The sequence below is a fragment of the Patella vulgata genome, chromosome 3 (genome assembly GCF_932274485.2).
Source record: "Patella vulgata chromosome 3, xgPatVulg1.2, whole genome shotgun sequence".
NCBI lineage: Eukaryota > Metazoa > Mollusca > Gastropoda > Patellidae > Patella > Patella vulgata.
The window spans coordinates 45,184,166-45,198,862 of NC_065881.2; the positions used below are offsets into that span (position 1 = coordinate 45,184,166).

The 14,697-nt window shown below is 35.6% G+C and overlaps 1 protein-coding gene across 2 annotated transcripts in view; it reads left to right on the forward strand.

Moving 5' to 3' along the window:
- Nucleotides 1–14,697, forward strand: part of LOC126814586 (CCR4-NOT transcription complex subunit 10) — a 32,302-nt gene that overhangs the window by 6,123 nt on the left and 11,482 nt on the right. Inside the window, exons 4-10 of one of the 2 annotated variants that reach the window (XM_050539835.2) lie at nucleotides 2,388–2,467; nucleotides 3,162–3,314; nucleotides 3,654–3,737; nucleotides 4,321–4,582; nucleotides 5,507–5,694; nucleotides 5,823–5,938; nucleotides 12,625–12,756. In XM_050539835.2, coding sequence (XP_050395792.1) covers nucleotides 2,388–2,467; nucleotides 3,162–3,314; nucleotides 3,654–3,737; nucleotides 4,321–4,582; nucleotides 5,507–5,694; nucleotides 5,823–5,938; nucleotides 12,625–12,756 — 1,015 coding nt within the window. The remainder of the gene's footprint in view (nucleotides 1–2,387; nucleotides 2,468–3,161; nucleotides 3,315–3,653; nucleotides 3,738–4,320; nucleotides 4,583–5,506; nucleotides 5,695–5,822; nucleotides 5,939–12,624; nucleotides 12,757–14,697) is intronic. The other variant, XM_050539836.2, reaches the window with a different exon arrangement.

Sequence of the window (14,697 nt, forward strand, 5' to 3'; positions counted from 1 at the left end):
CATCATATCCGAATTTGTGTTTTACCTTTTTGGATTTTTATAACAATTGGACAAAATGAGTGAGTGAGTAAATTTTCATTCTTACTTGTATTTTGGGTATGCATTAAATCAATTGAATATAGGATATAATATTATAATACAATTATGATAAATCTATAGGTATACACCAGTGGCGTCGTGCCTATTGGGGAAATAAAAATATTTTTATTGATATTATTAAGACATAAGACCTGTCCATCTGTATTGGTCATCACACGGTCTCCAGGAATTGTATAATTTGTCATTATCTGTGTTTAGTTTATTGCACTTTAAATACTTTAGATGTCATTTGTTAAGGCATCGCTCAACAGCGGCCTCGCTTCATACACTCTATCATTTAGCCTCGATCCGGGAGTATGACGTCAATGTAACGGTTAATCTACGCTCACGACACCATTCAGTCAACGAAATCCTGTTTAAATCCAAGCTGAATCCAAGCCATCCATGGGTCTACAGAGTTGATTTTGTGCTTGTTGTGTCAATAAAGATCTAATTTATAATTTGTATGATATCTGAAGCCTAAATAAAGACTTGCAATAATCAGATTTAGCTCTTGCATAATGTATGTTTAAACATACATTATGCAAGAGCTAAGTGCTGCCTTTGATACGATCGATCATGATGTTCTATTAAACCGGTTGCAAACGTTTTTTGGCATTAATGAATAATGTTTAAAATGGATACGGTCTCATCTCATAGGCAGGTCACAATATGTAGTCATGGATAATGCAACATCATCTCCTAAAACCCTACGCTTTGGAATTCTGCAAGGGTCGGTTCTTGGCCCTCTTTGTTTACAGCCTATTCGTGATATCATCCGAAAACATGGAATTTACTTTACTCTGACGAGACACAACTATATCTTGCTATGAAACCAACAAGAGACTCAACTGAAATCTGTAAACTTGAGGCTAGTATAGATGACTTTAAACACTGGATGAATCTTAATTTCCTAAAACTAAAAGATGGTAAGACAGAGGTCATCTTGATCAACAGAAAATCTGTTTCTCAATCCCTTAAAATTGGTGATTCAACTATAACCTCTTCACAGTCTGTTAAAAAGTTTACTTTGATCAAGATCTTAAAATGACATGTCACATCTCTATTATTTGCATGTCTTTAAATTTTCATTTATACAACATTGGTAAACTTCAACCATTTATAACTAGACATCGCTAAAATGTTAACTATTTTAAAGCTTTTGTTCTCTCCAAACTAGGTTATTGCAATTCACTACTATATCAATTATCAGCATCAGAAATAAACAGACTCAAGAAAATTCAGAATAAAGTTGCATGCATCGTCTCTCTAACTAAACAATCTGAACACATTATTCCAGTACTTCAAAACTTTCACTGGCTACCTAATCAGCAGATTAATTTTAAGATTGTTGTTTTAACTTTTAACTGTTTAAATAATAGCTGCTCTCCACAGTATCTTAGTGAACTTTTATCACCTTATAAACCATGCAGGAACCAACGCTCTCACCTGCTCTGCTGATACAAACTTACTTCATGTTCCCACAGTAAAAACTAAACAGACCTTTGTTTACACCTCTCCTAAAGTGTGGAATGAGTTACCTGGTCATGCTAAAAACTCTACTAATGTTTCTGTTTTTAAAAAGAATCTTAAAACTGAACTTTTAAATGTGCTTTTAAGCTGTGAACTCATTGGCTTTTTAAAACTTGTTTCACGCTATATGCATTTTAATGTATTTTAATTGTAAACAGCGCCCTGGAGCAGCTTATTAGCTGAAACACTCAGTGCTATACAAATTTATTATTATTAGTAGTAGTAGTAGTCTTTATAATTTATTACTTACAATGTATGTGTGTCGCGTGTGTCTGTAGGTTTGTCTTTTGGGTTCTATTTGGTTGTTGTGTGGTTGTTCAGTCCCTGAGTTGGCCGAAAAAGTTCATTGGGATTTTCTGGCGTTGTTCCCCCATGTCAGTGGTGTAGGATGGAAAGCTAGGCAAGGGATAAGGTATAGTCATTCGGATTGGACAAAACACAGAGGTCTCGTGTACACATTGGCATGCACGTAAAAGAACCCTTGACAGTTGGAATTCAAAATAATAGTAGGCTGGAGCACCGCTGTCCGGACAAACTTTCCCCCATAGCACAGTAGGAGCAGAACTCTTTATGCTTTGATGTGCTCAATTACACCATAACAACAGTCTTTACATTAAGATACATGAATGATCCGACTTGTGTCTTTAAGGATATCTGAAGTTTTTATAATTAAAACAAAGTTGTTTTACTTCTAGAAAATCTACTAAATGGTTGATCAAAAGAATAAATAATCATGTACCAGTGTCATAATATGAATGTATTTTCTCTCACTTTAGTCTCTCTTTATCCTACAGAAGAAAATCTATCAAGGAAATGTGTTTTACTGTTGGTAGAACTTTATTTATGTACCTACCAGGTAGGTATAATCTCATAATACCTTAAACATTTCTAGTCAATATTCTAGTCCTCAGTCAATGACGATGGACGTGCACCTTTATATATTTATGGTAATAGATTTAATCTTTGTTTATATCAGTCTATCAGATACATTCTGGGGGAATGACAATGTCACCACTGAATGTTATAATTTACTGATTTCCATTCAGTATTTAGATAGGACTGAGTCAAGGAATGATATTTTGATTTTTGGTAAATTGTATTTAATTAACGGGCTATACTATATACTGGAAAACAACCGGAAAACTACTGGAAAACACCATGTTATACTGAATACCGGAAAAACACTAAATACCGGAAAACACACTAAATACCGGAAAACACCCTAAATATGTAACTCGGAGCCTGGTCCTCTGGAAAACACCGGAAAAACCTAACCCTAACCCTAACCCACCGCTGGTCCTCTGGAAAACACCAGAAAACCTAACCCTAACTCCCCACAAACATAGGACCAGGCTCTGGGTTACCTATTTAGGGTGTTTTCCGGTATTTAGTGTGTTTTCCAGTATTTAGTGTTTTTCCGGTGTTTTCCGGTATTCAGTATAACATGGTGTTTTCCGGTGTTTTTCGGTTGTTTTCCAGTATATAGTATTGTCGTAATTAACAGTTCAATGCAAAAGAAAGGAAATAATTGTTGTTCCCTTTTTTTACAGCCAGAGAAGGCAATGGGTAGAATAGCATATTTTGAAAAGACATATTTTATTGGTAAACCTGCTACACAAATGACAGCTGATAAACCAACAAGTAGTGGTGGTGGTGAAAGGTCTGACAGTAGTGTGGATGCTTTAAGATACAAGATAGGATTGGTATAGCTTTTTATACACTCTCTCATTTAAATGTGGTAGTATATTGCCAAGTTGCCCATGATCACATTTTAGTGTCTTGTAAATGCTCGAGTTACCAGTATTACAATGCAAGAACCATTATTAAACGCTTGGACAACTTTGCTACTGGGGACATCTTTCGTTGTCTGGCTACCCAACTTTGATATTTCTTCTATATTAAATATATACTATTGCAAAGATAATGTTGACTGTTGTATGAAAGATGAATGTCTATTGATTTGAGATATATCTTGATTTAATGTTTAGAAACAGATTCTTTTTTTTTTTGCAACTGTACAATGTATGTTTTCTGTATTACAGTATAAAACTAGATGTTTATTAATGTTTAAGTCTTTAAAATCCAGTAAAAGAGAATTAAAAGCTTTACTTGCTATTCATCCTAATGTAAGTTCTTTATTTCTGTTAAATAAAATATTTTGAATTTTAAAGTTTTGAACAAGATTATAATAAATTGGTCTGTCAGTATGTGTGTAATGTCAAAAATAATTAGATGCTTTTTCTTTAGTTTTTATTGAAATAAACTGGTCCTACAAGTTGACTAAGCCTCAAACTTATTCTGAGATTACAGAATATTTACAGCATAACTGATAATTTTTACATAAACTGAGTGACAAAGTTGTAGTTTATCAGCCAATAAACTACAGTTTCTCAATGTAATTCACCACAATCGAGATGTCTGAATCATGTATTGGTTATGTTAATAAGAGTGATTTGATATCTACTCTACTATTCTAGAATGAGTGAGTGTGAATCAATTAAATCCCACTTACATTGCAAGAGATGTTTAAAATTCTGTATCTAAAACTAAGATGAATTCCATAGATTGGGGATAATTTTACATGAGAGAATCATGAAAGGGTGATTTACTGCTTTTTCTGAACAAGTGTACTGGTCATGTGAAATTTGGGTGGCTATTTGTTTTTAAACTTATATATTGTAAAATATTTAAATATCTTGTATATTTCAGCAACAACCTTTATCAGTAACATATCTAAAATGTTATTTAGATTTTTTACGGGGTAATTATAAGAAAGCTATGAAAGGTTTGTCTGGTTTACCACAGACGCAGGTTATTAGTGAACATGGTGAATGTTTAACTATGATGTACTATAATAATCTAGCTTGTATACATTTTCAAATGAAAAAACATCATCTTGGAGCTCTCCATTTGCGCAAATCTTTACAAGAAAATGAGAATGCCATCAAAGATCCAAGATATACAGAGAAAGGTATGTCATTATTTAAAGGACTGACATTCAAAAATCTTTCCCATATTTTTAACCCACATTTCATCTGCACAGTGTGTCGATCAGTTTTTCGATCCACAATTCAGGAAGAACTCCATTGAATGTCATTGAAGCCTTGTAAACTCAAATGTATAGTTCAGGGCTTCCCAGCCGATCATTTTTCACACGGTGAAAGTGGTGCTATTGTTAGCACATAATAAAGAGCCACAAAACAACATGCTATTGAAATGTTGATCGGGTTTAATTGGGTCTAGTACAGTCACACAAAATTCAATGTCACATCGGCATTTATACCAACCCACCCAGGTAATAAATAAAGGAACATGTGTAATCATTTATCATCATTTATTTATTTATTTATTTATACATTCATAAAATATAACAATAACAAGAGACATTCATCTTTAAATAGTCGATCTTTGTGTTCAAGTGACGCTTTATGGTCACTGGAAGCAGCATGCTCTACCAGAGCCGACTTTCTAAAATTCTGTAAACCAGAATAGCCAGTGGGTACTGCTTACGTGACGAGTTACATGTAGACTGTTGACTATTTCTACACACGTGGAAAAAGTAGTTCCGAATGATAAACGCATTGAAATAATTCAAAGTCATAAAAATGTACAATAATTAAAATACTTCTTAAATTTATCTGGACATATTTCAAAATGGCGGTGAGCGTAAAACTTTGTTGTGTTAAGCAAAGTAACGTCTATCAGTTGTTAAATAAAAGAAAAAAAGGAGTAAAAACACACCTGACAACTCTGAGGGAGAGTGATAAAACTTGGCATATTGTTTCATAATTTACATCAATACCTTGACTAATGAGCATTCTCTACTCAGTTTAAACCAAGTAATTAATAATTGTCATTTCTTTGACTAATGCTTTTGATATTGATTTTATTTCAGATCGTCCATTAAATATGATGGGTATGAGTCGACATTATGAGTTATTATATAATATGGGTATACAGTTATTACATTGTGGTAAATCACAGCCAGCCTTTGATTGTTTAATACAAGCTGTACAAGTATATCAGACTAATCCTAGATTGTGGTTACGTCTTGCTGAATGCTGTATACAATATAACAGAGAGGTACATTACTCACTATTTTTCAGCTGTAAGACCATAATTGATTCATAATACTTTACATCATTTCACAGGGGAGTGCGAAACCATGAAATGAAAAATTCTCACCATAGAAATGTTAATAATTATTTCAGAATAATGATGAAGATCGTAAGCTAGAGAAAAGATTAGAAGTAATTCAAGGTTCAGTAGGCAATGGAATTCATCGTAAACTTATTTTAGGTCCCGGTTTAAAGAAGGAAAAACAAAGGTGTGTATAATATAAAACAATGATTTTATCTACTGAAAAGAGGCATTTTGCAAGATTTAGAGACAGTTCAAAAATAGATAATGAAAAATGAATATATTGAGCATTTCAGTCAAATTTCTTTATTCTGAGCAAAGTTATGAATTGCTACTTTTGTCAGGTTTCACTGGTTTCAGATAGCTGATGCCAATAAATTTGTATTATTTTTTGCCCAGATAAGAATTTTTATACGCCCACATGATGGTTGAGTTCGAATTTCGTGAAAATCTGACCGAAACTGCGAGAAAAAATGGCCGCCCTTGTACTGAAATAATGTAAAATATGGTATATCAAGGTTGTGGATAGGGTTGGGCAATAATGGAAAAAAAATATCATGATTATAATTTATTAAATATCACGATCAACGATATTATCGTGATAATTTATATGTGTGTCTTAAGAAGTCAAATTTTTAATATTTGGTCCGAGAATCGTTGCTTGATGTCACATTTTTGTTGGTAATGTCGGTGATGGAGTTTTATCTTAGACCAGCTGGTACATAATAATGCTATTTTTACGGATGAATTTAATTCTATCAATAGAATGTCTTACAAGTTAGTTGAAGTAAAATGTTAATAATGATAATACGTAAACATAACTGGAAGGGTTCTAAAATCTACTTTTTTATATTTATAAGACAGTGACAGTTGCGACTGAGGTAAATACCGTATTTTATGGGGTATAAGTCGATGAGGGGTATAGGTCGAATTGTCATATTTTACTGTTTTTCCGACCTCCGTCCAAAAATAAGTCGAAGCAGTGTAGTGTAAGACGAATGGTTTTCCATTCCTTTCGGATGGTAATCTTTCATCGAGTTACGGTAGTGTTATTATCCTAGTCTAATACTGTGCCGATGTACGTAAAAAAAATCAATTAATGTAAAGTAATTAGTTGCTAAATGTAGGACTAACTTGAGTATTATTCTAAGTTTTGTTCTTGATTCATTTGAACCTTTTTTTATTCCAATATCTCTGATAAATACAAAGACAATACTTGGTTTCTCTTCGTACGTGACTGGCGATCACACAGTGTTACTAATATTAGAATAAAATAAAATAGAAGGCGTCTGTTGATTGGACAATAAAAAAATAATTACAGGCTTTCAAAGTAGAATTTTTAATGATTGGTTAATTCAGTTGAAAACCAAAGTAGAATTCTTGCGAGAAATTACGAGAGATAGAGATAGGTTTCTTGTCGGCAGAAGGTTCTATCTTAATGACATTTTCTAGCCTTTATTGAATGTTGATTATATTTTTTAAAAAATTAAACAATCTATATATATTAAGAAACTCAGACAAGTATACCAATAGCAAAAGTCGGAACAATGTGCGTTGACTTTGCCGCAAGAGTGCTATTATTTTGATATTTAGCAAACGATGTCACTCAATATCGTACTTCGTAGGGCGACAGTTACAGAGAAAATAAATTTTTGATCTCATTTTTTTTTTACCTTCATCGATATATAAGTCGATGCAGACTATAAGACGAGGCCCGATTTTCGCGGAAAAAAGTATCGACTTATACCCCGAGAAATACGTTACTGTCCAACCTTGACATTGCCAAACAACTGTTTCACGATGACGAGTCCTTGCATCAATCCATATGACCTCTTGCATTGCAATTTCAACTTCGTATGATATAGCATATTATCATCAATATTGGGACATGATAATTGTCCCCCGCCTTTCGAAGAAAGCAGGGGACTATTAAAATGGGTTCGTCCGTCTGTCTGTCTGTCTGTCTGTCTGTCTGTCCGTCTGTCTGTCCGTCACACTTTTTGGGACACAATAACTCTCTTCCTAATTGAGCTAGAATGTTCAAACTTGGTGTATGTGTTTATTAGGTCAATGCCTTGATGGAGTTCGAAGATGAGCATTTTCCGCTTAGGGTAAGCAGAGATAAGCAATTTGATTGGTTGATGCTTTGGGACACGATAACTCTCTTCCTAATTGGGCTAGAATGTTCAAACTTGGTGTATGTGTTGATTAGGTCAATGCCTTGATGGAGTTCGAAGATGAGCATTTTCCGCTTAGGGTAAGCAGAGATAAGCAATTTGATTGGTTGATACTTTGGGACACGATAACTTTTAATTGAGCTAGAATGTTCAAACTTGGTGTATGTGTTTATTAGGTCAATGCCTTGATGGAGTTCGAAGATGAGCATTTTCCGCTTAGGGTAAGCAGAGATAAGCAATTTGATTGGTTGATACTTTGGGGCACGATAACTCTCTTCCTAATTGAGCTAGAATGTTCAAACTTGGTGTATGTGTTGATTAGGTCAATGCCTTGATGGAGTTCGAAGATGAGCATTTTCCGCTTAGGGTAAGCAGAGATAAGCAATTTGATTGGTTGATGCTTTGGGACACGATAACTTTAGTTCTAATTAAGTGAGATTGATGAAACTTGGTGTATAGTTTCATTACAGTAATACCTTGACTAAGTTTGATAATGAGCATTTTCTGCTCAGGGTAAGCAGAGCGATACGCAATTTGATTGGTCGAGACTTTGGAAAACAATAACTCTCCTACTTTGATTGTCCCCCGCCTTTCGAAGAAAGCAGGGAACTATTAAAATGGGTTCGTCCGTCTGTCTGTTTGTCTGTCTGTCCGTTCCGCTTATGGTAAGCAGATAAATTTATATGTGTCCTCTAATTATTTTCCTATTTCGGCGGGGGACATCAGCCTCACTGTTGGCTTGTTTAAATTATCATATCGCGATAATTTTGGTTATCACGATATACCGGTTTTTCAGTATTTTTAAAAAAGTCTTGTATGATAAAATTGCCGAAAATTTTATCACCATATACAGAAAAACCGGTATATCGCACTACCCTAGTTGTGGACCCTCTAGAGATCACAATTTTCATCCAATTTTGATGAAACTTGGAATGCATGTTTATATCTTAAAGATCTTGGTGCCTTTCCATATTCGCACATATCGGATCATAACTTCCTGAATTATAGCCCCTGATGATACGAAAAATCACGCTTTTAGCTTCTGCTCCCTCTAAAGGTCACAATTTTTATCCGATTTAAAATAAAATGTTTCAGTAAATCACCATTACACCCTAATAGAGTTCAAGTTTCGTGAAAATCGGACCACAACTGTCGGACAAAATGGCTGCCCCTTGTACACAAATAATGTAAACATCTGGTATATCAAGGTTTTGGACCTCCTAGTGGTCACAATTTTGATCTGATTTTGATGAAACTTGAAATGCATGTTTATAACCCAAAAATCTTGGTTCCTTTTGATAGTCGTGCATATCGGATCGTAACTTCCTGAATAATGGCCCTTGATTGTACAAAAAATCGCGTATTGAGCTCGTGGTCCCAATTTTTATCCCATTTAAAAAAAAAAACGGGTGAATATATCACAATTATACACTAATGATGGCTGAGTTTGAATTTCGTGAAAATCGGACAAAATCTGACGGACAAAACGGCTGCCCCTTGTACTCAAATAGTGTAAAAATATATCAAGGTTGTGGACCCTCTAGAGGCCACAGTTTTTATCCGATTTGGATGAAACTTTAAATATATGTTTCTATCATAAAGATCTTGGTTCCTTTTGATATTCACACAGATCCGAACGTAACTTCTTGGATTATGGCCCCTGATTGGTTGAAAAATCGCTTGTGTATTGTCTGGAGGTCACAACTTTTTTTTCGATTTTAAAAACTGTTTAGATATATCACCATTCCACCATAATGAGGGTTGAATTGGAATTTCGGTAAAATTGAAATGAAAGTGCCCGACAAAATGGCTGCTCTTTGTACGCAAATTGTGTATAAGTATGTATACTATTCAAAAAAAGTAGGGGATATTTGATTTTTAAGTGTTATTAAAGTCACCTAATGAAACTGATGAAGAAACAAATGACAAAATGAAATGAAGTTCACATTCATCGATTTATTCCAAATGATCGTTAGACTAAGTAAGGCACAGACTGACCATTATAAGGGTAAAATGATACCCGGGGTCAAACAGCAAAGTTACCACAGCATCACAACCAAGTCAGTAACGGGTAAATCCTCCTCTGTTTGCCAAACAAGCATTGATCCGACGTGGCATACTCCTAATGAGACGTCTAAGGTCATTTTGGTCCAGATTGTCCCATTCCTGTTGCAACGCAGCAGCAAGTTCTTGGACATTGGCAGGACGTTGTTGACGTTGACGTAACCTCTGTCCAAGCATGTCCCAGACATGCTCGATGGGGGAGAGGTCGGGACTCAGTGCTGGCCAAGGTAATGTGGTGATGTTCTGTTGTTGGAGGTAACCTGTAACGATCCTGGCCCTGTGACATCTTGCGTTGTCATCCTGGAAGATGAAACGGCGGCCATGACGTCGTGCGAACGGCACAACATGGACTGCCAAGATGTTGTCCCGGTAGTACTGGCCTATAACACGCCCTGCAACAACATGTAAAGCCGTTCTTCCAGCAACAGTGATGCCTCCCCACACCATAACAGAACCACCCCCAAATCGATCATGTCTGATGACGTTAACGTCTTGGAAGTGCTCGTTTCGACGACGCCACACCCTCCTACGTCTGTCCAAAAAATCAACAGTGAACCTTGACTCATCTGAAAACATCACATTGCTCCAGCGTCGATTATCCCAGTGTTGACGATCCCTACACCAACGATGTCTTGCCTGAATGTGATGATCTCTCAAACAAGGGATCACGCGAGGACGTCGGGCGCGAAGGTGACCCCTATGCAGTCGATTCCGAATCGTCTGGCCACTCACTCTCACACCAGTGTCTGTTTGAAGACGAGCGCTAATCTGATTTGCTGTGATGACACGATTTCTCAAGGCCAAGGTACGGATAAATCGATCCTGGGCTTGAGTTGTCGCCCTTGGTCGACCTGAGCGTGGTCTGTCCTGTACAGATTGTGTATCACGGAATCTGGACCATAGCCTGCTTATGACAGACTGAGAAACATTCATCGTCCGCGCCACAACCGCCTGTGTTGTGCCGATCTGTAGCATGCCAAGGGCACGTAACCTTTCATTTTGGGTAAGCCGACGCATATCAAAATTTGTTTTCTGGTCACTAAAACAATTAAACTGATGTTTCCACCCTGGAATTCAATGCCACAATGACTGTAACATTCAAAGTCAGAGTCGTGCAAATCTTGGGTTGGACCCCCATGATGATCACCTGCATTCCATGCGGTAGCTATTGGTGCGTTTGGGCGTCACATGTAACTGGAAATGTTTCTTCTGTTAGGTTCTATAGTGACTTTTTTCGTAGTCATTTGCATATTTTAGTATTATGCCCCCAAAATCAAATATCCCCTACTTTTTTTGAATAGTATAATACAAAGGTCACAATTTTTGTCTGATTTTGATGAAACTTAAAACATATCTTTATATCCCAAAGATCTCAGTTCCTTTTGATATTTGCGCATTTCAGACCATAGCTTTCTGGATTATTGCCCCTGATTGTACAAAACATCCCGTTTGTTTTTAGCTTGTTCTCTATCCATCTCTTGCAAAATGTGGGCGTATCCTGCCTGGCAGCCGCTGGTTAATTTTAGCTTGTTCTCTGTCCATCTCTTGCAAAATGTGTCTGTATCCTGCCTGGCACCCACTTTATATAACTGTATTGTCAAACCTTTAATCAGCAGTCTCTTTACACTGTAACATTGGTACCGTTTAATCTTGCGTAAATAGCGTTAATTTCTACTCTGTGTCCCATTATTCATAAATATTGTTGAACGATGACCAACAACTAAACACATCGTAATATCTGAACATCGCACGTGAAATTAGATGTTTGACAACAAAATTTAAAACCTTGCGTAATTGGACACCTGGACTGATTTTAATCACAGCTCGGGAAATTGAACGGTCCAACTAATTATTGAACAGTCGTGCTAATTAGACGGGACACTTATAACTCAACAACTGTCGAGAAACTAAACACTAGTTAATTAGACGCTTGGTAATCAAAATTAAACAGTGAGATTGAAATTCGATAGAAGTACAAATTGAGCACTATTCGCCGAAATTCAACAATATTTATGAATAATGGGACACAGAGTAGAAATTAACGCTATTTACGCAAGATTAAACAGTACCAATGTTACAGTGTTAAGTGACATCATTCATTTTTGGAAAATTTCATCTTGGTCAGCGCATATTGGCCTTTAACTCAGATAGTGCAGGCATTGTTTAATCCACTCAATATTTTAAACATGGGCTTGTCATTTGAATACATGTTTAAATAATAATTTATATAACATTTGAAGCCATAAAAACGACCTTCAATAGGCAGATTTATCTCTCGCATAATGGCTCCTTAACCAAGCTGTATAAGGTACTTTTACATTAGGTTGTCATCTTTTTACGATACCATATCTTCTTCTTTAATCGAGGATAAATATAACTGTTGTTTTGTTTTTAACACTGATCTTGACTTGCTGTGATCAGTATTTTCCAAATTCAAACCAGGTATCTTAATTGGCTGATTTTATTCACCTGCCACCATTTGATGTATGAAATAACCGATTGAAATAATAATATCACAATGATATCAATTACAAGGAGTTAATTATTACTGGTTGAATAAGAAATCAATCAACATATTATTGATACATTGAAGGTATCATCTGGCTGACATTTATAATTGTTATACTTTTAGTTCTGGTAGTTCTGCTATTCCAGCACCGACTTATGAATTTGCTTCTTTGTGTTTACGTAATGCTCTGTTCTTATTACCAGAAGATCCTTTAGATTTTGATACAGCACCATCCCCAGATAATGTTGATGCTAGGTTGGTATCTGTTCAACATTGGTTCATATTACTCATTAAATTTATGTCTTTCTGTAATTCTGTACCTCATACTAATAGCTATTTCATTATTCAAGATATTAACATTTCAAGTTTTCTTAATCTCTTTTTATCTTAGTTTGTTTTTATACATGCACATTGAAATGTGGTCATATATTGTTGTCGCCCCTGTCCGTCCGGCGCCCACAATTGCATGTAGATGCTCTAAAGGCTAAAGTTAATATCCAATTGACTTTAAATGTATACACAGTGTTTAAGGTCCTGGGACAAGGAAGCCTATTGAATTGCAGCGATTTCCGATAATTACTACCAGAGTTATGGCCCTTAATCGCTTTGAAAAATCTTGTGGACGCTCTAGAGGCTAAAGTTAATATCCAATTGACTTTGAATTTATACACAGTGTTTAAGGTCATAAGGCGAAGAAGCCTATTGATTTTCAGCGATTTCAGATAATTACTACCAGAGTTATGGTCCTTGAACACTTTGAAAAATCTTGTCTCGTTCTAGAGGCTAAATTTATACACAATGTTAAAGGTCATGTGACCAAGAAGCCTATTGATTTTCAGCGATTTCCGATAATTACTGCCAGAGTTATGGCCCTTGATCTCTTTGAAATATCTTTTTGATGCTCTAGAGGTTAAAGTTGATATCCGATTGACTTCAAATTTATATGCACTGTTTAAGGTCATGAGACGAAGAAGCCTATTGATTTTCAACTATGTTCGATAATTACTGCCAGAGTTATAACCCTGGACCTCTTTGAAAAATTTTGTAGAAGCTCTTGAGGCTAAAGTTAATATCTGATTGACTTTAAACTTGTACACAGTGTTTAAGATCATGAGACCTCCTATTCATTTTCAATGATTTCCGATAATTACTGCCAGAGTTAAGGCCCTTGATCACTTTGAAAAATCTTGTGGACACTCTAGAGGCTAAAACTCCATTTCATTCATTCACTCTAGAGGCTAAAGTTAATATAGATTGTTTAAGGTTATGAGACAAAAAATCGAAACAAATTCTAATGTTTTCTGATAATTACTTCATGGGTTATCAGATTTTCATGTGTTGTAAAAGTTTTCATTACTGACAAAAGAAAAAATGCCCGGACGACTTAGCTGCCGTGGGCATATGTTTTGTTGCCTGGCAAACTATCTTTAATTGTATATATACTTCTTGTGGGACCTTCTTTTAATGTTGACTAGGATTTATATGTATTTTTATGTGTGACAACCTACTATACTAATAAAATTTAATAATTGTTCTTTACCTCAATCTTCTGATACCCATTCTTTTTGAGATGCAGTGAATATCCGAAAGTCACATGGTTACCACCTTTGTTCTTTGCCAATCCACTTTCCCAATTCGTGCATTAATCTGTGTTTCCGTTTTCAGTAGATATTAGTGATACAATTTTAGGCTAGCCTCGATCGTCATTACTAACATTGGTACGATAATAAACAATAATAATATCCATTTTTATACACCCACATTTTCATGTGGACGTATTCTGCCACCTGTTCGTCCAGGCGGCCGTCCATCCACAATTTGTTTGTGGACACTCTACAGGTCACAATTTTTTTCCGATTTTGACAAAACTTGAAATACAGGTCTATCTCCCAAAGATCTCGGTTCCTTTCAATATTGGCATGTATCGGACCATAACTTCATGGATTATTGTTCGAAAAGTCATGTTTGTGGATACTCTAGAGGTCACAATTTTCATCTGATTCTGATGCAACTTGAAATGCATGTTTATAACCCCAAGTTTTTGGTTCCTTTCGATATCGGATCGTATCTTCCTGAATTATGGCCCCTGTTTTTATCTTGTGGTCCCTCTAGAGGTCACAATTATTATCCGATATAAAAAAACGTTTGAATATGTCACCGTTACACCTTAATGATGATTGAGTTCAAATATTGTGA